At 36.2% G+C, this 24,655-nt stretch overlaps 3 protein-coding genes across 3 annotated transcripts in view; 1 reads left to right on the plus strand and 2 right to left on the minus strand.

Annotated features, from left to right (window-relative positions):
• The window catches only part of LOC136815901 (uncharacterized), a 54,131-nt gene that overhangs the window by 2,502 nt on the left and 26,974 nt on the right, over positions 1-24,655 (minus strand). Inside the window, exons 3-5 of the mRNA XM_067072354.1 lie at positions 19,164-19,240; positions 1,077-1,284; positions 229-343 (exon numbers count right to left, since the gene is read on the minus strand). Coding sequence (XP_066928455.1) covers positions 229-343; positions 1,077-1,268 — 307 coding nt within the window. The 5' untranslated portion in view covers positions 1,269-1,284; positions 19,164-19,240. The remainder of the gene's footprint in view (positions 1-228; positions 344-1,076; positions 1,285-19,163; positions 19,241-24,655) is intronic.
• On the plus strand, positions 2,732-5,417 carry LOC136815898 (uncharacterized). The gene is made up of 2 exons (XM_067072347.1): positions 2,732-2,829; positions 3,332-5,417. The coding sequence occupies exon 2, from the start codon at positions 3,345-3,347 to the stop codon at positions 5,031-5,033; it is 1,689 nt and encodes a 562-aa protein (XP_066928448.1). The 5' UTR covers positions 2,732-2,829; positions 3,332-3,344; the 3' UTR covers positions 5,034-5,417.
• LOC136815903 (uncharacterized) lies at positions 13,246-17,960 on the minus strand. The gene is made up of 5 exons (XM_067072355.1): positions 17,706-17,960; positions 16,872-17,096; positions 15,427-15,570; positions 14,315-14,604; positions 13,246-13,668 (listed from the first exon to the last, which is right to left on the minus strand). Exons 1-5 carry the CDS (start codon positions 17,761-17,763, stop codon positions 13,558-13,560), a joined length of 828 nt encoding a protein of 275 aa, XP_066928456.1. The 5' UTR covers positions 17,764-17,960; the 3' UTR covers positions 13,246-13,557.

Below are 24,655 nucleotides of genomic sequence, written 5' to 3' on the forward strand. Positions count from 1 at the left end.
TCCCAGTGGGGATTTCAGGGGTTTTTTCCACCGGGGATAATATTGGACTAATTTTTCTAGTGGAAGTATCAGCCAGGTCTATAAAACAGGGGTATGACAAATAGCTACAATAGACCAGTTTACACGGTCATTTAATAAAAACGCTGTCCGTAATTTGAAACTCTCTGTAATTCGAAGGACATTTTTGGTCCCGTCAAGATCGAATTAGAGAGAGTCAACAGTACTTACAAAATTTGATATCGTTGATAACTTTTTCAGCATAGACATCTTCAGTCTTATTGCAAGTTAATGCGTAACCAGGCGTTTCAGCCAACATAAAACATACCGTCAACTCCGGCTTCACCTGAAAAATGTTTGAGAATTCTTTGCATTGGAAATATATGATGAAACTGATTTTTCCGACAAATGTTTCACTTTTGAGAATTCCTAATTTATTCAATGGGATCAAATTTAGCGAAGAAAGAAGTTCGTAAAATTTGTTTCGCGAAATCAAATTACATCCTTTTGATAAAATTGACCGAAAACCAGCATTGCCAGAGTCATTTCTCTATCTATAGGGCCGCCTCAGAGATTTCCGAATGAAAAAAGGAAACGCTAACAAGCTGCAACAATCTATACCCAAATCAAGATGGGCGATTAGCCAAGTGCCACTCACATACTTGGATATTATTACAAAAAATAGCTCATTATCACTACATCACTAACTACATTATATGTAGTCTAAATTATATCTAAGGAATGCTATATAAAAGTGTGGCGGAAGTATTGGGATTTCTCCTAGAAGGTACCCATGACTTGTCTAACAGAGGCGCCGTTGTCCTGGCAGCTATGAAAGTAATTACCCAAGCTTGCCTAACAGATACCCTGTGCAATAGACGACTAGTTAATGTATGGCATTTGGAGGGCTTGTCTAACAGAGACCCGCTTCTTGATATGCACCACTGGAGAGCCTTTCGAGAATTTGCGAAAATTTCCACCCAATACGTCACTTTTTCTATTGTTTAAGTGACATATTGGGTAGAAAGTTCTCAGAAGACTCTCCAGTGGTGCATGTCATGAATTGATAAGAGGCTCACCGTTTGTACGACCAACTTGAATTTACAATGTGGTGGTATCATATTTCCTTTGTTATATCCACCCGTACTCCGTTTACCGGATGACCGGTGTGATAGTTTACGGACAATGTTGGATACGGAACGACCATTACCGCTTCGTGATCGATGCTCCTTGGTTCCACTGGCGTCCGACTCTTTACGGTTCACAGACATTATTCTTGTTATTTTTCTAAAACAAAGAAATATAATTGCAGGCCCAGTGGAAGCGGGGAAACTGGGGAGACTTAAGCCTCCCCACTTTTGGGCGAATGAGATCTTTTTTCTCGAATTCTTGGCGAATTTTATCTTTGTTTGGGCCTTCAGCCTCCCCACTTTTAAGGTTATTCCACCGGGCCTGAATTTGTCCAAATTTAGACCATGTTCACTGTATGTAAATTGAAACTTTTTTCCAAGAATTATTTTGAAATTCTACTACACCCCCTTCTCACAGACCCACTGGGAAACCTTTCCAACTGGAAAAATTGGCTAAAAAAACGTCCCCGGTGGAAAATTATCCTCCAATTTTTGTCCCCACTGAAAAGAATAAAAAAAAACAACCCTCACTGCAAAATATTCATTATTTTTTCCCATCCTCACCGAATTTTCTGACTTCAAAGCAAAACAGTCCGTTGTTTTTACCCCCCCCCCCCTGGCTGAAAAAATCCTACCGGATCTGTGAGAAGGGGTGTTCTACTCGTAACCACCTAACTAACTAATAACTATTAAGAAATTCGCCATTTATTTATTTAATGATATCTTTTCCTTTCCTTTACTTGTTACTGTTTCAAAACTTTGCGATTGAATCAAGTTTGAAATCTGTCTTTGTAATAATATGGGATCACTTGACACCTTGTATTTACAATTCAAAAGAAGGAAAAATTTCAATCTTCTTGATCAGTAAAATATTTATAATATTCAAAATTCTCTATGAAGCGTTATTCTGTTAATATTAATTTGGACGTTCCTATCGTCTACACAAGATCACTTTATTTTTTAAGTCTCCTATAAAAAGCACCTAATTTGGGGAATGAACCACTAATACACACGCAACACAACCTTCTACTCAGAATCATGTTCGAACTTGATACTTTTTTTCGGGACACCCTGTAAAGGGAATTGACCACTAATAAAATGTAGTTGCATTGGAGGGCTTCTCACTTCTCATCTATGAGTATACTTTTTCATAAGAACAAACTATATAAGAACATAAGGCTTCGATGGCTAAAATGTTAGGAATAAGTTAAGAACATTTTAAGACTTTAAAGACCCTAAAATACCGAATTTCTTAGGAAACTGGACAAAAATACTCACAAATTGGTGAAAATATGTTAAGAACATTTTTAGGCTTAAAACTCAAAAACATAAGAAAGCTTCAAAAATATTGGATGTTCTTATAAAAAAGACGTGTAGTTGCATGGGAGGGGGTGGAGCTTCTTGGGCATGAGTAATACAATCAAACTTGTACAAATTAGTTTGTTTAACCAGGCTTGAATGTAAATGGCATACAAATATAAACAAATGAAACAGTCCTCGAACAATTTCAGGCTTGAATGTAAATAAACAGTACAAACAATCTCCAAACAATAAACATTAATTATTCAGAAAGAACTCTCAATCTTCAAATACAACAAAAAAACATATTAGTCTTATACAGAATGAAAGTAAATTGGTTCATTGCAGATTAAGTCGACTCTAGATTCATGGTTTAAATTGCTTAATTGATCAATTATCTACGGTAAGAATGTATTTAATGCTAACCAATTGTACAAAAAATAGTATTGTTTATCCTGTAACATACCCATATTACGTGAAATTTTTTACATTTTGAAGTTCACGTTATCTTTTTAGAGCGAAGTAGTTTGGTACTCACTAGTGTTATTTGTTCTGAACTTCTAGTATTCAATATCAGCCTCAGTTTCTGTTGTGTTTCAAAATTACCAGAAATGTGCCTGCAGGGAAATGATGCCTGTGATTGAACAAGTTTTTTATAAAACATCCAAAATTTTAGAAGGCTTCAAAAAAGTTCTCAACTTTTTGAATTTTAAGCTTTCAAATGTTCTCAAAATGTTCTTAATTTCACAATTTTGTTATTGTTTTGTGTAATTTCCTAAGAGATCAAGTGCTTTAGAGTTTATAAAGCATTAAATGTTCTTAACTTGCTCTCAGTATTTTGGCCAACGAATCATGTTCTTATATAATTTGTTCTTATAAAAAACGTGCATTCATTCTCTTTTTAGGTAAATAGAGACGATGAAACCTTTCAAAACAATCCTTGTGTTGATCTATGTTTACACAATCCTACCTGGTATCAAAGGAGGCGATCAGCCAATCAAAGTCGCCAATTTCGATCCACAACCTGGAAAATGTAAATCCACTTACGAAGCGTTCGCCAAATATTTTGAAAACGCGAAAGAAGAAGAAGAAGAACAAAAGAAGAAAGGATCAGAACGCTTGAATGAAGAAATCACCAAAGATATCGATAATTTTGTTAAAGAAAATGGCGAAAGTAGTATTTCGGAGAATCTACGAAACTACGTTGGTAAGACGGGCGGTGAGTTTACGTCATGGGTTACGGCGATTGTAACGGCGTCTTACGCTGTAGCTGGAGTCATGGCGACGACTGGTAAAGCGTTATCTATTGTGAGCCCCGGCGTTGGTTTACTGTCGTGGATTTTCGGTGCGTATTCAACATATAAGGATGTGAAAGCCAAGAAAAAATTTGTTCAATCGATTCAACGGAATTTCCGTGCTTTGAATAATAAGATGGATTTGCAGTACGATGAATTGAAGGAGTACGTCGATGAGAGTATCATTGATGTTGATCACCAGAGATTGATTGGTGTGCTAAGTCAAATGAACTTGGAGTTGTCTGACTGTTTATTGATAAGTGACGTTGGGAAGAGGGAAGATTGTTTGTCCAGTAGGTGCAGTTCTGTTAAGGCTGGTTTTAAGGAGTTTGCACTTTTTAGTGATATTTTGTCTGGCAGTTTGGTAGTGTCAGATGAGGAGGAGCACGTACCTGATCAGACTCTGAGACGGATGAACGGGCAACGTATTAAAAGGTTATTTGCTAATTTACCAATATTTAAGAGTTACGTGGCTACAGTGTTGTTGAGGTGTGAGGCGTACCGTGTGGTGAAGAAACATATGAACGTGGCAGGAGACGGGAAGGTTGTTAGTGACACGGCAGATATTTTTGACGTACTGAGTCCGAATGAGAATGAATGGAACGTTGAGGAAGCAGTATTGACGTACCTTAAGAATAGTATTGTTGTGATACACGATTCACAGAAAACGGTTGATAAGGACATTCTTTTGGGTTACGGTTGGGTTAAAGATGGCTCAAAGCCGAAGAAGGGAAAAATCTTCAAAAAGTATCCAACGAAAATCCAATGCCGCTTCAAGATGAATGCACATTTTAATGATATTTGTGATAGAGAATACGAGATTAATGATCAAACAAGCTTTACGGATAAGGAGGTTGAACAGTTCTGTAGGGCAATGAGTTATACGGAAAAAATCAGTTTCGACCAATCGATTGATCCGGTTAAATTTTCCGATTTCGCCAAATTTGATCAGATTAAAGAGATGATGACAACACTTTACAAAGGCCCGGGAAAGGAAGATGAACCAAAGCCCGTGGAACAAGCAGAAGTTCTGATGGAGGAACAAAAGGAAAAGCCGAAAGAGGACCAAACGGAAAAGCCGAAAGAAGACCAAGCGGAAAAACTGAAAGAAAAACAGCCGGAAAAGACGAAAGACGAGCCAAAAAAAGTGAAGAAAGATGAACAAGTATCAGTGGAACTAGAAACACGGAACGGAATGGAACCAAATGATGTTGGATCGGGTGAACAAGAGACGGGAGCGGAAATATCACCAACTAACAACCCCGATCAACGCAACCGTATTAGAACCATCGTGAAAAGATGGAAAAACTAAAAGCAAAAAATATTCGATAACCGATGATAGAAAACAATTTTGAATTTTTCATCAGTTTTACACTTACAGTAAAAATTTCCAAAACAAAAAAAGTGAAGGTCTACACACACCCGATTTAACTTGAGAGGACCATGCTGTGGAAGGTTGTAGCTTTTGTAAATAGTATATGGCAAATATATCTTTTTTTTTTGTGGTGAATTTCAGGGAGGGGGTTAATCTATGATTTTTGAAGCAATATTCTTTATAAGGAAATTAAGATTTTCCGTCATAATTTAGGTACCCTCTCAAATTCAACGCCGATTTCTACCTATTACATCTAATATCTATTATGTATAATTATGTAGTTTGATTTTGCGAAATAGAATTAAACCAAACATGTGCTTACTTTCATCACTGTATGTCATCTGTAATACTGAGCTTTTCGCATACTTTTTCTGTTTCGATAAAGTTTTTTATAAAACATTAGAGTTCGAGGAGCAAAAATGTAAGAACATGTTAAGAATATTTATAGTTTATGTAAGCTCTAAATTACAATAACTTTGGAAATGAGACGAAACTACTCAATTCATTAAAACTTACTCTAAGGTTCCGAAAAGTAGGGGGTCCAAAATAAAGGGGAGGTCCGAAATCTCCTCAAAATATAATAGACGAGGAGGGGGCTAATACCGGGGGGGGTGTTGAAAATTGTAAAAACTAAAAACCACAAAATGAGGTAATTATCGACTAAAATCGATACATTTTTAATAGCTTAGGTAAATTTAGCTTATTTGAATAGCTGAAAATAATTTCAAAAATAATCGGGAGGGTCTTAACAAGAACCGGGGGAGAGGGTCAGTGGCGTTGTGGGAAAATTTTTCTGGAGGGGCCAAAGTCAATTTTTTTTAAATGGCAGCCCCCTCCCCCCAATTTTCCAAAGTGGTGCCCCCGCCCACCAGTTTCTAAACTTTTACTAATTCATTTGCCTAGGCATAATGGGTAAGAGTAGATATTTCTTTGATGAATGGAAAAGGGAAAAACAGGCCCCACCATGGTTAGGACCGACTAGAAAATTTTGAAAATCGGCTGCCAAGATACCCTAAATCACTAAATAAAAACAGACAAATTTGACACTTGCTAGAGTGAAAAGAAAGTCAAAGAAACAATGTGTAATGCAAGCGAAGCGAGCGAAAAAATTTATGTTTTCAATATTGTTGTCAACAAATTGGTCTTGGGGCGCAGTTAGATTTTCTTTTAATAATGCTTTATTGTACATAAAAATTTTTTAAATTAGCTAGATTGTAAAGAAGTTACGAATTAACTGTATTGCGAGCAAAGTGAGCGAAAAAATTGCAATTATCTAAGTAAAATTGGTCACAATATATGGCGCATAAAGTATGATTTTTAAGATTGGGGCGTTTGAAAAAATCGAAAATTTATAAACGGGGGGAGACTCTTATTTATACGGGACCTTAGAGTGAGACTGTTTTAAGAAAAACTTTAGGCTTAAAATCTAAAAAGTTAAGACCATTTTGATATTCTTTAAAAAAACGTTTCAGGCCTTATGGAACAGTGGATTGTGGATAAAGGCGCAAGCGCAGTATCAAGACATAATATTAAAAGCTTAGACCCTCTACAGAAATGAATGTTGAAATTTTTGTAGATAGCAATACCAGTCCAGACAATAATTCGTAGAGTACTAAACCAAAATGAAAGAAGCCCATCCGAAAAACAACATAGCCATTAAATTTATACATAAAAAATTTGACATGCTAAATTATTTTTCAAAATTTACTTATGTCAAGGTCGCATTGAAACATTTTTAAATTTCTAGTTCCCCAGACATCACATCTTAAAAATATTTTCGTGACCTAAGATATGAGTTTTCTTCACACATCTTTCTATCCAGATTGTGATAAAACGACAAAAATTTTCCCAAACATTCCCTATATCTTCAATTTTCCACATTTTGATGTCCAAAAGCCTCAAATGTATAAACATCAAAACCAAAAAACATACGTTGGTACAAAAATATATTTGTGAATAAAAAAACTAACAATATTTTTTCTCCATTTTTGAAAGAAAACTAAGGAACACGTACTTAGGTTTTCTTCTTTATTTATAAGAATAGAAAATTAGGGTAATATTTCTCAATAGAAACTTTAAAGCCATCTCGCTAATAAGAAATCACATGACATTTTTCTCAAGCAAAGGGGAGATTAGCTTGTTTACTCATCTCGAGACCAGGGAGGGGGGGAAGTAAATCAAGGAAAGTGGATGTGTAGCCGTAGAAGATCCTATGATCTACAATCAAAGTTATAATATTTGAGAAAAAAGGGAAATTCCCACGAAATCTTACAACCACAAACGATTTGGAAGCGCTCTAAATTAGGTTGGAAGGGTAGAGTTTTGTGTCTGAGCCTTAACGCTAGACTTAAGACTTACGACCTTAGGATCTGAGGATCCAAAAGTCCAAGAATGGTCCAATAGGGCTCATAATATAGCTTGGAAGTCTAAAAACCCCTCCCGAATTGAAATATTCGAATAAATTTATCAATTAGCCCAAAAGCGGCTTTCTTGCCCGAACTTTAAAGTACTAAATACGAGGAATTAACCAAAATTCTCAATATATTTTGGCCGAGATCACTAAAAAAGGGAATAATTTGAGGCAGAATAAATTTGAACACAAAGTTTAGCCCGGGACAGTGTAAGAAGTGACTGAGTTTGTTCACAACTCTACAGCCACTATTTTTTCCGTTAACCACCATGATGGCTGTCAACTCTGTGCATATATTTTTTCCCGGTGTTTACTATCCTTCTAACAGACGATAGTATCGTCTAGTGTGATCATCAACCTTAGCGATTGGAATTCTAAGGGCTACATACACTACACAATATATTGTCAGGTAATATATTGACAATATATTGCTGAATGCCGGCAATATATTGAAAAAGTGTCCGCAATATATTGTCAGCTCGACTTGCAATATTCAAACAATATAGGGGGATTAATCAATACTTTGTTCCTTCAAGTGAAGAAAGGCGGCTAAAATTCAGAGGATAATTTCTGACTCGTCTACAATCTTTATACTGCAACGTTATTTTCCATAACGAGCCTATGTATCTGCTCTTTCAAGAACGTCAGAGTGACTGAAACGATTCGGAACAACCCGTAGTTCTGTCCTGCAAAGTCGAGGACGGTAAAAATTTTGATTCACCGTCGTATTCGGTCAATCTGAGTATATAGACCAATCAGAAGCTAACCGTTTCCGACACTTCAAAGACGCACACACACAGGAACTAACTCACTCTACAACGATCACAGGAGTCAACCTCAAAAAATAGAACAGATTCTTTAGATATGTTCATATATTTTGGCCGAGATCACTAAAAAGGGAATAATTTGAGGCAGAATAAATTTGAACACAAAGTTTAGCCCGGGACAGTGTAAGAAGTGGCTGAGTTTGTTCACAACTCTACAGCCACTATTTTTTCCGTTAACCACCATGATGGCTGTCAACTCTGTGCATATATTTTTTCCCGGTGTTTACTATCCTTCTAACAGACGATAGTATCGTCTAGTGTGATCATCAACCTTAGCGATTGGAATTCTAAGGGCTACATACACTACACAATATATTGTCAGGTAATATATTGACAATATATTGCTGAATGCCGGCAATATATTGAAAAAGTGTCCGCAATATATTGTCAGCTCGACTTGCAATATTCAAACAATATAGGGGGATTAATCAATACTTTGTTCCTTCAAGTGAAGAAAGAAAGGCGGCTAAAATTCAGAGGATAATTTCTGACTCGTCTACAATCTTTATACTGCAACGTTATTTTCCATAACGAGCCTATGTATCTGCTCTTTCAAGAACGTCAGAGTGACTGAAACGATTCGGAACAACCCGTAGTTCTGTCCTGCAAAGTCGAGGACGGTAAAAATTTTGATTCACCGTCGTATTCGGTCAATCTGAGTATATAGACCAATCAGAAGCTAACCGTTTCCGACACTTCAAAGACGCACACACACAGGAACTAACTCACTCTACAACGATCACAGGAGTCAACCTCAAAAAATAGAACAGATTCTTTAGATATGTTCATAATAATGTTCAGGGTACCCTTAGAGCACTGATTTCTAACTACTTGACTGGATAGGGCTTACCATACAAAACGGAGTTTGTCCATTTTTAGACCTGACTAGCCCGCCATCAACATTCTGGTCGTCAACAGCGCCATTTGAACGTACGAAAAAATGTAAGGTTAAATCAAAAAACAACATGGCGGGCATTGCAGTCGACTTCAAAACTGGACACACTTTGACGGGAAATTAGCCTGTCTAATGTGTAAAAGAATATGATATCTCTGATGTAGATAGATTCTTATAAAAAAAATAGAATAAAACGTTAAAAAACAGAAACAGTTAAATAATTCAGACTTTAGAACACAGCAACTATAACAAAAAAACACCAGTTGGGCGTATATAGGACAAACTTTCTCACTGTAATAGAAAATCTAATATACAATACCCTCCTCCTACCCTTTTTTTGTTTTTATCTAAAAAATCTCCCCTCTCAAATCATCAACAGTTCATTTAGGGGAAAAAAAGGTGTTTATCAAATTGGGGTGAAAAAAATAATGAAAAATCTAAACAGAAAATGAAATTCTTAAAAAGAAAGGGGAGAACACAAAATAACAGTTATTAATTTTACTTTAAAGCTTTTTTTTATATAAAAATTGCGCAAAAAGGTTGTCCTGATTTTTCTCAAATTCGGTTATCAGGTTCAAAGTGAATTTTTGAAATCCAAAAATTTGAAAATTCAGAAAAGTGATTTACCCGTACATCTTTTTTTTATAAGAATATCCAAAATTTTTGAAGCCTTCAGAGTTCATTGCCTTCAGAATGGACATATTGAACCCACCAGCTTGGTACACTCTTTCTTTTCATAACACGAGACTTAAAAATTTGACTTAAATTTAAGAACGCATTTCAGACCTTAAAAATCGAGTCAAAAATAATACTGATTTTAAAAACCCTATAGATGTCTGAAGCCCGGGGGGGGGGGCACTTAGAAAAATTTGTTTAGTCTCTGAAGATATCTGACAAGGTCCCAAAATTACTAATTTTCAAGATGTGTATCTGACACTTTAGGTACTTTTTGACAATTTTCAGGTTGGAAATTAGAAAATCTTTTTCGTCTACTTTAAACCATCCAACAAGTTATCAAATAATCATATTTGACAGGGTCCATTTATCAAACTCCAGCAGCACGTCCCCGTCTGCCGTCAAGGTCAGTGCCCCACCCCCCAGGTCTAATATCTAGAAACAAACTTTATGTCACTCGGATAGGAACCACTTTAACCCTATTCAACCTAGGCTTTTAGGGGCGGTTCAGAACTAGGGGGGGGGCTTTTCCTGTACCACCCCTTAACTTTTGATGTAGTGGGTCTTTTTGAACGAAAGTGAGCAAAGTGAGCAAAAACCGAAAATTACTTTTGTTCCTATAAATAGCTATTGTATTCTAACAAAGGCTTTAGAAAGAAGTTGCCTGAGTTTAAAATGCTTATTTTATCCTAAATATTCAATAAATTACGGTTTAAACGATATATTTGACATTAAAAATAAATTTGTATTTCGAAAAGTGTCAATTTTTGTGACACCTTACTGTTATTTAAAGAAAATTTCATGGCAAAAGCTCTATTATTTCAGGAGCCATTACCAATAATTTGACCTCCGAACAGAAACAGCCCCAGTAAAATTGGCTATCGCTAATTCTAACCCGAACGTGGAATCTTACTTGTTCGAATTACAGAGAGATTTGAATAATAGAAAGTATATTAAAAGGGTTTCTCCTTAACAGGGACTGGGAATAAGTTCGAATTATAGAAAGATTCGAATAATAGAAGTTCGAATAAGCGAGAGTCTATTATATAAACTCCGATATTCATATAACATAACCGACATAAACAGTCGGGACCACTATATGGAAAAGGCAACTATTACCTTTAATAGCGGGAAATATTTCCCGAACGGGAAGGTGGAAAAACTTCCCGAAATGGCTAGACCTTCCAAATCGAGAAGCTGACCAGTTTCCCGATCGGGAAAGTGGCTTGTCCCTCTTGTTAAGGAGGGAAAGAAAATAATATTCACCAAATCCATCGGGAAATCGCTTCTTAATTCTACTTTCCCCATTTCCAATTAAAAACTTCCCTATTTGGGAAACTTTTTCGCGATCGGGAAACAAAAATCTGCTTTGTTTACAAAAATTCTTTTTCCCATTCGGGGACGATGAAAAGTTCTTGACCAAAAAGGGAAACAGTGATGAAATTTTCAATCTGGAAACATTTTCCTTTTCGAGTTATTTTCACCCTCCCGTTTGGGAAACATGTCCCGTTAAGGCAATATAAGCTTCTTTTTTTTATAAGAATGGTGTAAATCCATTTTATCATGGATATTCTTAACTTTTTTGGGAAAATCATCCTAAAATATTCTTACAGCATTCTTAGGTTAGGATCCTAATTCAGACTAGATTTAACATTTAGTACATACGTCTCAAAATTCCATGATGTGAAATTCTTAGCATATTCTTAATTTTTTGGCCATACAGTGTATTCTTTAAAAAAAAGCGTATAGTTGCCATTTTCATGTAGTGGTACCGAATGATAAAGCCACATGTTTCAAATCATCACACATTCGAAAATAATACGAAAAAAATACAAAGGTTTCATGAGTTTCTTCAGATTATAAACCAGATTTTCAAAAAAAAAACAACAGATCATGGTTATATCTTTATAACATTTTCATGAAAGGTTTTAATATCTAAATATCAAAAATCTTCATTCCTTCTTATTAAAAAAGAAGTTGAGGGCAGATTATATTGTCACTTTGAAACGTTGATAAGAAGACTGTATTTTTTTGAAAGAACATTTCAAAGGTCAATTTCTCTTTCTTCATATAATTTCATATCAGGCACATATTTTAAATCAGACACCCTTGATTTTTGTTGATAGGCCGAGTAAATGAAAGTTCCGGGGTACCTTATAGGCACCCTGGCCCAGCTAATAAACTTTTGGAAAATTTTCCGACCAGAACATTCTGAAAAATCTCAACCAATATTCTAGTCCGCCCCCTTGTATGGCTTTTTAATGTAATAGCCCATTCTCTCGAGATAAAAAAGGAGCAGGGATGTCAGCGTTAAAACAAGGAGTGCAGAAAGAAAAATAGATGGTTTTTAAATACTATATAATTCGATAAACATAATTTCAGTTTTACAAAAAATTAATATACAAATACGACATTGAAAATGACTTCATTAAAAGAAACATTATTTTTCTATACCACACCACTGGTTACATGTATTGGTGCAATCTTCAGTTGAATTTTCAGAGTATCAAGCACTCTACTTTAAGTAGATAAATTTTGGCAATTATTAAATTTGACGAATTTGACGAATTTTGTCAAAAATCGTCAAATTAAACAAATTAAATCCCTGCAAAAGTTTCAAAAATCGACCATTCGCCAAATTAAATCCCCGCCAAATTTAACGAAATTTTGTTAAGATAGAAATTCTTTGGAGACTATGCATTTCTTAGTAAAATCACGTATTTTCTTAGCTTACCAGAGACTAAAACCTTACCATTTGCCAAATTAAATCCCCGCTAAATTTTACAAAATTGATAATTCGCCAAATTAAATCCCCGCAAAAATTAATCCACTTAAGTTAATTGTGAAGAGAACATTTACAAGAACATTGAGAAAAAGGCAACTCAGATAGCCGAGGTCTTTGGTCCACAGGTTATTCAGAATTACATATTCGCTTTGAAACTATATGTGGAAACCATGTTAGCGAAATTAGACAAATTCTCTTGATACTGGTTTCCATATGGTAGCAAAAGAGATGGACTTGGGATAGGGAAAAACCTTCAGATTTTTTCCTCCAAAATAAAAACTGGATTAGCCGACTGCATCGGTAATGTGAATTACGAAATACTATATGAGATCCAACTAAATCTCTATAAGACCGATAAAAACAATGACTAGCTTAGTAGCTACATCTGTTTTTATAAGAACAAACTATATATAAGAACATAAAACTTCGACGACTAAAATCAGAACAAGTTTAAGAACTTTTTAAGGCTTTGCTCACTCCAAATCCGATTTCATAAGAAAATGGACGAGCTCACAAATAAGAACATGTTAAGAACATTCTAAGGCTTAAAACTCGAAAAAAGGCTTAAATAATTTTGGATGTTCTTATAAAAAAACGTGTATTTGAAATCTGAATTAACATTTGTGTCCCCCCAGGGTCATAACAGGCAGATACATGACAATGATTAGCTTCTCATCTAAGTGGAATATTCATGATATGCACCACTGGATAGTCTTCTGAGAATTTTAAAAATCTTCCACCCAATACGTCACTTAAACAATAGAAAAAGTGACGTATTGGGTGGAAAATTTTCGAAGTTCTCTCCATTGGTGCATATATCATGAATAAACGAGATGATCTTGATTTTAGAGTTCTGTTTATAATTGACCTCAAACATAATCTTTTAAGTCTTCGTCGTCATAGTAAGGTCTTTGGAGTGCTCCTTCTGGTGTTGACACAATCTCGATCTTCTTCTCATTGGTCGAAGTTGGTTCTTCATTCTAAAAGGAAAAAAAAATAGTAAATTGTAACGAAGTTACGAAAAAACGTCGATCAAAGCTCTGATTGGCTGAATATTGCACAGGTAAGCAATAACTCAAGAGTATGAGGTAATATTTGCATGTCTCAGCCAATTAGAGCTTTATTCGACGTTTTTTTTTCATGACTTTCTTATATGAATCTGCTAATAGGAAATTAGTGTTTTGATTTTATACATTGCCAACACGTGTGTATGACGCAACGAACTTAATTTGACAAGCGAACTTAGGATTGGGGATGGAAGGATTTCTAAATCCAATATTGATCGATCTTTTCCTGCAAGCCTGTATTTGAAATTCGTTTAAGCTTAAAGGTTTTGTTTTTAAGTAAGAGTGAGATCGTTTGCTTACTCATCTATAGATTTTAAATAAATAGATTTAAATTGACGCAGACGTGGAGCAAGATTGGTCTCTAGCATGGCATTCTAAATCTATTGTGCTATAAATGTAGATTTAGAACGCCATGGTCTCTAGACATTCGATTTTTCGACGTGATTTTAAAATTTCGAAACTTAGCCTGTAAAAACTTGCTGAACTTCACGTTATCTTTTCAGTCAGAAAGAAGAGTTTGGTAATTAGCACTGTGTTTCGATTGTTATCATTCCTTTACCTGTGAATACAAAGGGGCGTTCGATCCATCCTGATTGTCTGTCTGTATATCATCTTTCGTTAATTTTCGTTTGCTGTTACTCTTCTTCTTTCTATTCTTTTTCTGTTTCAAATTCCCTACCATATTGCTTTGGCCTCGTTTTGAGTTTCTACGTTTGATGAGAATTACTATGACAACGATAATAACAATTAGACCAACCAGTGCTACTGAGATACCGATGATAATAATGTTTCGTTCTTTTTCTTCTTTCTCACGTGCTTGGGATGCAGCGATCGCCTCTTTGTCTTGCGCTAAAAAATCAATTTACTGACTAGATGAAAAAAATCTGATTAGTATGATTGTGTACCATTGTGTACCATTGTGTAATAAAAAAGTAAGGATTTGAAAAAATTCGAAATTAATTGCAATTTTAGGCTCTTTGAAAAGATAATTGCGAGTGTTATAACATTATCAACAAAATTAAACAAAGAAAAAATTTGAAATGTATATCACTTTAAAAGTTTATCATTGATTCAAGTCAATCAGATAAAAACTTTATGCTATACCTTTGGCCTAAATAAAAAATTAGACTGAACAAATAAAACCACTCTAAAAAGTCTTTTCAACGAGTGCAAAAGGTCAACACCGATTGAAATTATTTGGTATTTAAAGTTCAACAGTTTCCGATACCAGTTGGCAAACAACGTTGTTGTTTCAACGTTCATCCAACGTTATATGGACGTTGTGAGCATTAGATAATCGTTGAAACAACGTTTTGTGACAGTTGGGTACCTACTTGTCTGTACACAAACCCAGTATCTACAGCTAATTTTAAAATTCATTGCCGTAGAGAGTCTGTTGTCATTGTTTTGTCTCATTTGAGATTTTTCAAACCGACCGCTCCAATGGAATGATGAAGAGAAAGGGAGACAACGTGAGAAGTGTTGCTATTTATAAATCATACTTCATCGCAGAGGTCTCCTGGGATTTTTTTTTATCAAACAGACAATGCGCACAAAGTGTACTACGAAGCGATAAACGCGAGATTCCCAGCTTGCACACAACGTTGTTTCGACGTTTTTCTAACGTTCGCAACGTCCATATAACGTTAGAAAAACGTTGAAACAACGTACCTATCAGTCGGACGAGAGAAGATTGCACTGTTTGTATTGAGCTGGACGTTTCATCATACACCAAGAGTTTACATCTGTAAAATCCTGCAGCTTCGTCCTTCGTTTTGGTCAAGGTTAATGAAAGCTTCTCGTTTTTGAGAGATGCTGAAACAAAAGAAAAGAACACTAAATGTTTACTACCCAAGTGAAAATATACGTTTTTTTATAAAAACGACACCCGAAATATTATGAACAAGTTAAGAATATTTCAAGGGTTTGCGGGCTATAAAAGACCCGATTTCTCGCGGAAATGGAAGCTTCTCGTTTTTGAGAGATACTGAAACAAAAAAAAAAGAATAACACTAAATATATATATATTGATATTCCGATGGCGGAATGGAGGCTGCCCGTTCGTTAAAGCTCTAGAGGAGCGGGCCAATTTCCCATTAGAGTTAAATGATAGGCGGCCTTTGATGTGCCGCATCCCAAGTTGGGTTCAACAACCTTTGCGCATAAACCTGAAAATATTTCGCTTGGTCCACATCTTCGCTGCAAAACCCTTTGACGCGGTCTTGCGAAATTCCGTAATCTAAACCTTCCAGGTGTTGAAAGTTTTCCCGACCTTCAGAGCTTCAGCGTGTCGGATGGTACCAGATAACTACCCAAGTGAAAGTACACGTTTCAACCTCTGTTATCAAATATAAAGTTCTTATCCAGTGTCTTCTTACCTTAGAAAGTCAACTTGAAATATTTAAGTTTTTGCGTCCAACCAAGGCAAAGTCTATTAAGCTACGGAAAACTGTTATGGGGGGGGGGGCACAGTCGATCCTGATTCGGGTGTCCTACAACCTAAATTTTTTTCCCAGTTTTCTTCAATATTGGCGCCTTAAAAAAGCGCGGGAAAATACCACGCACATGTGATTCAAAGAATTATGTAACTTAACTATCAGATTTTCCCCGAGATAAACACTAACATTGTACACCAGTCAAAGAATTTTGTGTTTCTTCCAAAGTATCTCTCGAACACCCGGGCACCAGTTCGGCTGTTCTCTTTAAATGACACGCTATTTTTTTCATCAGAACATTTGTAGCCAAATTCGATCATTTTCATCTCTCTCTTGTTGATTACAAAGTATTTGGGACATAACCACAGTCAGAATCGTATCAGATTCTGGTTCTTCTGGAGTTGAGACCACAGTTGACTCTCGCTTATTCGAAATCAAACGCAGAATCTCACTTGTTTGAACCACAGAGAGATTCGAATCATAGAAAGGGTTTCTCTTTGACGTGGTCTGATAATGAGTCCCAAATATAGAAATATTCTAATAATAGAAGTTCGAACAAGCGAGAGCCTAATGTATTGAAAAAAAAAAAGAATCACAACCTTGTACCCGGTACCTTAAACCTTAATTTGCGATGTTAGCTTTTTTAGGCTTATGTAAATAAATAGATGGAAATAGAAATACCTTGAGCATTGGCGAAAGTAGGTTGCTGCACCGTGATACTTCCTTGTTCATCCAAAGTAACCAGAACTTTCAATTGATCTCGTTGAGGAAGCGACTTGTTAAATTTTCCACACTCGAGGGAAAGAAAATTCTCAAACGATTTAATTTGGTATGTCCATTGCATTAAGATCTTGTCACCAGCATCAAATGAAATGGGTTTGTCTGATTGTGACGTGATAGTCGCACCTGTTAGAATGAAAAGTATCAGATTGATCAAATTTTATTTATGGTAATTCTTATCAGTCTTAACTAAGGGAGCTTCAAAAAATACATAACTAAAGCATAAAAAAAGACGGCGGAGTAACTTAAGCGGTTTGGAAATACCCGCAGTTCTGACCCGTAAAATCGAGGGCCATGCAAAAGATTCTTTATCATAGTCCTCAGTTAGTCAGGATCTAGTGAAATCAAAAACTAATTACTGAGTTAGCACACGGTGACAAGGGGTCGAACTTCTGATTACGCAGGAAATCACTCAATTTAGGCAAAGAGACTATGTTGTTGTTGACAAATTTTTCAAATCTATTGAATTCTGTTCGGGGGCCAGGGAGAAGTAGGGTTGTAGATTCGAGAAAGTCGAGTATGTATGCGACTCAAAACCCCTGCCCTTAGGGAGATCGATTTTTTACTGAAAAGGCGACTCTTGGAGAAACTTAATTGCCAAAAAGTGACCCCTGCCGATATTTTTTCAAAAAAAATTCTAAATTTTCATATTTTTGCCTAAGTAACCCAGGCTCAATCAAAGCTCTAGGGCAAAGCAAAACTAAGCTAAAAAAAGATAAATAGCACTTGTCTTACCTTTTACAACCATAAGTTGAAACAGCACAGTCAGCATAAAAATAAACGGAAGAGCCATTATTCCAAGTCGTAATCTTGAGTAAGTTAAATACCGTGAAAAATCGATCTTCAAGCAACGAACGTCGTCTAGTTGTCAATAAAAGGATCAACGGTTGCTAATGCGTATGTTAAATTTCAAAAACAGTTCAAAAAAGTTTTGTTCAATTTTCCATCTATCGACTTGAAATTACACTAGTTACACGAACCTAATCAATGAAAAGCTTTTCAAATTCAACAAAAGTCCAGCTTCGTTTGTATAGGCGAATTTCGACTAATTATTTGACTCATTTTTATGACATTTTTTTATTAAGATTTTCGATTAATGATGAGAAAATTCTTGTTAATATGAAGTTAAAAGTTACATGGCTAATTATAACCAAACCAAGTATCTAACCATTCAAATATGACTATGGAGATAATTGCTACTTTAATGACACAAGCTTGTATTAAATGAGTAATTTGGCTATGAAAACCATGAGAATTTTTAATGAAAATGGGACGTCTTGAAGAAATGCTTTGAAACAGTTCTTCTCGTTAAGGTAGAGGATAGACAGGAAACCCGTCCTTAATTTTTATAAACTGACGTTCAGGCTATGAGGCATATTTTTGCCTCAAAATATTTACGCCCTCACTTACTAAAATTAAAAGAACTTAAGGAAGTTGTGTTTTTTCTATGAAAGTATGACAGTGAAATAATAACAGAATTTGATTCGCTGTCTTTTCAACCTGTTTCAACTGTCGTTTGGAGCTGGGAAATTCAAACTCATAGCCCAAGCCATGCTATTCATTTCGCCATCAATATATAAAAGAAGAAATCATAGCATGGATCTCCAGACTAGGGGGAGGTGGGACATTGACTTCCAAGCCCGAAGGACTAGACTTGAGACTCCTGGTTGGGAAATGAAGCCACTTAGTTTCCCATCCAGAAAGCCCACGCGTGGTTTTTACACAAACGCCAGATTGAAAGTCTATCGCTAGATTTAAAAAAATGCAGCCCTCAAAAACGAAGGAACCGCTAGATACAATCCGTCGTCATGATTGCAACACGTTTTAGGCGCGTTCTGGATGGGAAATAAGTGGCTTCACTTTTTCTTGCTGTGAAAGGTTAGAGATTCTACTCTAGCCCTTCGGACTTTAAAGTCAATGAGGTGGGCAGTACATAGTCTTCTTTGATATCATCAAGAACAGAATCAGAAAGTGTATAGAACATTTTACAGTCGCAAAGCGTAATGGGTAATCAGGACCATGGCGCGCTAACAACGACTTACTATTGGTCCAATGTTTTGAAAAATTTTGAAGATTTTTGCGCCTTACCAACAGGAAGCCGTTATCGGGGTGCAATCAGTGTTAATTACCCATGATTCATTTCGACTGTGAAATGACTTATTTTGCAAAGGAGAAAAAGATTCATAAACTAACCTTTAAAGACGCTCATAGTCTTCTTTTCCAAAGATTAACATGATCTTCGCACGATACAACAACAACAATTTCACAACCTAAGCAACAAAGATACATTGTCAAGTCAGTGCCGTAGCAACTGGGGGGGGCAAGGGGGGGCTATGCCCCCCCAATAATTTTTTCAAAAATGGTTATTTTGCAAAATACAAAGTTTTTCTTTTTTAATTTGTCATAATTGTCACAATTGAGTGCATTTTCAAGCAATCTAGAGCTCAAATTTTCAAAATTCCCCCCCCCCTCGGGCCAAACCATGGTTGGCCCTCGCGGTGTCACTAAACTTCAGCCCCCCCCCCAATATGAAAATGCTTCCTACGGCACTGCAAGTGCAATCTATAAATGGGCCATTACATCTTATAACAATACATGGGTGGACGAACATTTCCATAGAGTAATCCAAGAACAAATTCCAGGGGGTGTTTTTTCATTTTTCCAAGGGGTAAAAGACTGATTTTAGTTCATCCACCCTTGCTTTAAGGTATGCGGAAAAGAATTTTTCCAAGAGTAAATTTTGCCATTTTCCAGGGGGTATCCCATATTTTCAATAATTTTTTTTTTGCTTGAAGAGGTTCGTCCACCCCCTGTATGGTTTTTAAATGGAACAGCCCAATATTCAATGGTGATTAAAGCACACTTGTAAACCAGAGAAGCCCATGCCAGACGGACCAGCCTCGAGACAATGGCCGGTCCACATGATTTTAGTGAATCTTAACTAGTACTGTATTGGGGAATTGAATTGAGATATATAGCGTACGATATTCACATTAAGGGGTCACTCACATATCGATTCTTCCCACGACTAACGTCAAATTGACGCTAATTTGAAAACCCCCCCACCCCCACCTCTTAACGTCAAAGTTCAAAATTATCGAAAATCGATGAAACTCTAAATTTTCTCCTTCACTTTCATCGTTGTTTCGTCGGGAGCCATCTTTAATTCTGTACGGCTTGCTCAGGCAGTTTACATTTTAAAAATAATGGAGATAATTTCTAAACTTTTTTCGGAAAGTTGCCGGAATTTATTATCTCCATAATCATAATCAACAGAAAAGCCGCATTTAACAAAAAAAGACCGGCCGTCAGCGAAATTCAAGGGCCGTGCAGACCGTCTGAACAAAAGGAACTCGTGACATAAACATCGGGCCGTTTGTTTTGGTTAAAATTTCTGCAAAATAGCGAAGCGAACGAATATTTAGGTATGTAAAAGGAGGAAAAGAAATATGGAAAGTAACATTTGTCAAGGAATAAACGTATTAAAAATCGATATTTCTGGTGAAATTTCTTAGCGTCAAAGACTCTAACCCACCCACCCCTTAGCGTCAATTTGACGTTAGTCGTGGGAAGAATCGATATGTGAGTGACCCCTAATGAAGATGAACATGGTTTTAGGTTTTAGCAGCACATGGTCAAAATTATGGTAATAGTGATCAATGGCGACTGGGAGATTCTTTTCTTGATGTGCTTGTGTGGTGGAAAATTTGGATGAAAGAAAAATTGTCTCTACATAAACTGTGAATCAAAAAGCTATCCTTCCTTAAATCCCTAAATTTTTGGTAAAAACAACCTTTTTAGTGGAGAAACAATAGAAAAAGTGTCCTTTAGCATTCTGGGCGAGGCCCCTTCAATGATTACTTTAGAGTAGGAACGTGGGGCATACCGGATAAGTGGGATGGGGGAACCTGGGAACCTAAAGTGGGAACCTAAATGAACACCTGAAAAGTGGGATGGGGGAACCTAAGTGGGAACCTAAATGAACACCTGAAAAGTGGGATGGGGGAACCTAAGTGGGAACCTAAATGAACACCGGAAAAGTGGGATGGGGGAACCTAAGTGGGAACCTAAATGAACACCGGAAAAGTGGGATGGGGGAACCTAAGTGGGAACCTAAGTTGTTTAATTATTAATAGAATTGAAATATTTTTCTTTAAAAACAAATACATAAAGATAAGAAAGATATTATATGCAAGGAAAGAAAAAACCTTTTATCATAATAAGAACACCAGTTATTTACTTTTTACATTACGGTTCGCAAACAATAATGTTGAAAATAAAACAAAGGGAATTTATTTATTCAATTAGCTCAAAAAAGCATGTTTATTTATCAGCAGTTTTATAGTGCATCTTTTTGAAAGGTTCTTTTTAGTAAATTGACTTAATTGACTTTAAACTTTAAACTTTAAACCGTCATATCTTCAAATCTAGAAGGAATTAGAAGTTCGTTCATAGCTCGATGGATAACTTAGAGCCTCTTCTTTCTTTTGCACGGATCTAATTTGCTTGAATACAGAATCTAGTAAAACATTATTTACGATCTAGTTTTTGTTCACTCTTGATGCAATACACATTGTTTTTTATTAGCAGCTCCAATTTTCGGGTCAGGGCTGGGGTCGCTTAACATTTAACGGATTCTAGCTCGTTTCTCTTTCTGAACCAACCAAACAGTACAGCGTGTGAATACACTTCATTAATTAAAAATTAATTAAAATAGAACATATTGCACGGCTTGCCACGTTTCAATACACATAAGCATAGATCCACGGGGGGGGGGCACTCAACGTAAATGACCTACCGTACGTGCGGCCCTTTTTTCCAAGCTTCCCAAAGTACACTGTAAGGGTGGAAATGAGCAAAAATGAGAATAAGTGCACTCTAAGGGTTTAAAATTTGGTCAAAGCCAGTCCGGCTTTTAGAATTTCATCCGAACAAGTGTTTTAACACTGGGTAAATTTTGGAACATCAAATATGTCCATCCCTATCAGGATCTGTTCTAGAACATGTTGACCAAGAAAAAGATCTAGGAGTGATAATCGATAGTGACCTGACCTTTGAAGCCCATATATTCAGTAAAATCAAGAAAGCTAACTCTATCGTTGGCTTGATTAGCAGGAGCTTCGAATTTCTCTCACCAGATATGTTTCGAACGCTTTTCATTGCATTTGTCAGACCCCATTTGGAATATGCACATGTAGTATGGTCTCCAAGGCTAATCAAACATATCAATGTAATCGAGGGCGTCCAACGAAGAGCTACAAGGCTAGTTAGTTGCTATAGAAACTACTCATACGAAGATCGTCTACGACTCATCAATCTACCTAGCCTAAAGACCAGGCGGCAAATTGGTGATATGGTGGAAGTTTTCAAGAACCTCCACATTTATGACGAGTCTATAAGATCAGAGAAATTTACTCCTCGAACACGACCACGACGTCAGCATGATTACGAGCTTCAAAGGAACTTTGCTAATGACGGTATGAGAGGCTACCAAAGCAACTCTCTTTTTTACAGAAGTGTGAAACCTTGGAATGATCTAGAAGAAGATATTGTTGAAGCACCATCTTTACAAGTCTTCAAAGAGCGTTTGATAAATGAAAGGGAGAAAAAACTTTATAAAATGTAAAATCAAAAGTTCTGTTTCATGGGAGGTCAATAGACGTGCGAAATATATTGCTACAAAAAAATAAAAATAAAAAAAAATAAAATAAAAAAAATAAAAAATTAGGTTCCCACTTAGGTTCCCCCATCCCACTTTTCCGGTGTTCATTTAGGTTCCCACTTAGGTTCCCCCATCCCACTTTTCAGGTGTTCATTTAGGTTCCCACTTAGGTTCCCCCATCCACTTTCCGGTGTCACCCACCACCCCCCCCATCCCACTTTTCCGGTGTTCATTTAGGTTCCCACTTAGGTTCCCCCCCCCATCCCCACTTTTCCGGTGTTCATTAGGTTCCATAGGTTCCCACTTTAGGTTCCCCCATCCCACTTTTCAGGTGTTCATTTAGGTTCCCACTTTAGGTTCCCCCATCCCACTTTTCAGGTGTTCATTTAGGTTCCCACTTTAGGTTCCCAGGTTCCCCCATCCCACTTATCCGGTATGCCGGAACGTGGTAATATAAAAGGCCTAGACATGAATTATTTGAAAGGTCCAAAAATTCTTTTCAAAGTAGTTTTTCTATAACTTCTGTGCTGATTACACGCTTTTTTTTATAAGAATATACTTTATAAGAATTTTTGTGATGAAACTGTATGGCAAAATAATTAAAACATGCTAAGAATATCATCATCAAGGAATTTGGTAACAAAATATTGCAGTAGATTTACCTCTACACACTTTAAAAGCCCCTCCAATTTTTGGGTCAGCCCTGGGGCCGCTTAGCATTCTAGATCATTTTCCGAAAAAAAATGCTTTGAACACCCTTGATATAAAGGGTATCCTTTGCCATGGTTAGATTATCTAAAAAGCTTTTACTTAAAGCGAAAAGAAAATTGGAAAAATTGAACCCTCGAGCATTAACAACCTGGATGCTTATAAAAACAATGTGAGATATCCTCTAAGCCAAAGAAATTGATGACGTCATCACTCACTTTGGGAATGAATAACTTTTATTGGCTTGATTTTTATGGCATGAGATAATCCTTTTTTGGAATCTATGTTGAATTTCCGATCCAACGGTATATAATATGACTACATCTTCTAGGATAACCTCATCGTAAATTATCCCAAAAAATTGGGGAAATTCGAGTGGGTCCCGGGCCCAAGTTATTTAGTTAGGTCTAAACTCGGTCTCTGAAAAAAAAATTCTGCTTTGACCCTAAGTTGCACAATTTTTTCACCATTGGCCTCTACTATTGAATTCAAAAAAGATTGAATAATACAATAGGATTCTCGGAACTGCATTACATATCCTGACTTATTGAAAGAAGAGAAAAATGACATTAACTTTGACATTGCATTTAGCTTGAAATGAAACTAATTTCTAATGTCAGTATATTATCTCCTCACTGAAACTCCATCGTAGTGTTAAACGCATTTTTTTGTAAGAATGTCAAGTTGGTATTTTTGAAACTAACATAACACAAACAAACTAAAGTCTGTCTGAATCACTGACTTTTATATAACCCTGGACCAAGCTATATCCGCCATCTTTGATCGAAAGTTTTTTGAAAGTTGGTACCCGCAAAGAAGCCATTGTAGTGTTTGAAACTTTGCCTACCGACAAACGGCGCTATATCACTCGCGTACAAGCGAAATAAGATCTAGCGCTCTCTCCGATCATAATATTTGGCCGGCATTGAGTAACTTGGTCCAGGGACATATAAAGGTCAGTGGTCTGAATATAATCTGCAACAGAGGCAAGAAAGACAATAACTTTTGGAGATCGAATTAGACAGCAGTGTGCTTGTTGAAAAGACAAACATGAGTGGAATATTATTATTAAAAATTCAAAAACAGATCAGAAAATGAAGATTGAAAATGAAGAAAAAAAAACTTCTTCAATAATTGTGCTTTAATTATTATCAGTCGTCATTTCGCAATTATAGTCATAATGAAATACCTAATTGATAAAAAGTCGCAAAAATTGAATTCAGCAGACGAAAAAGTTGGCGTGTTGATAATCACGCATAATAACAAAAATAGGTTTGAGCTTATCGAGTAAGCGAGAATTATATTGAAAGTTTGT

The sequence above is a fragment of the Clytia hemisphaerica genome, unplaced genomic scaffold (genome assembly GCF_902728285.1).
Source record: "Clytia hemisphaerica strain Z4C2 unplaced genomic scaffold, Clytia hemisphaerica genome assembly, whole genome shotgun sequence".
Lineage (NCBI taxonomy): Eukaryota > Metazoa > Cnidaria > Hydrozoa > Leptothecata > Clytiidae > Clytia > Clytia hemisphaerica.

Coding starts and splice junctions, on each gene's coding strand:
- LOC136815898 (XM_067072347.1), top strand. CDS start 3,345: ATGAAACCTTTCAAAACAATCCTTGTGTTGATCTATGTTTACACAATC.
- LOC136815903 (XM_067072355.1), bottom strand. CDS start 17,763: ATGGCTCTTCCGTTTATTTTTATGCTGACTGTGCTGTTTCAACTTATG. Junction 14,605..15,426: donor TTCTCTCGTCCGACTGATAG/GTACGTTGTTTC, acceptor TTGATTTTTTAG/CGCAAGACAAAGAGGCGATC. Junction 13,669..14,314: donor ACGCCCCTTTGTATTCACAG/GTAAAGGAATGA, acceptor TTTTCCTTTTAG/AATGAAGAACCAACTTCGAC.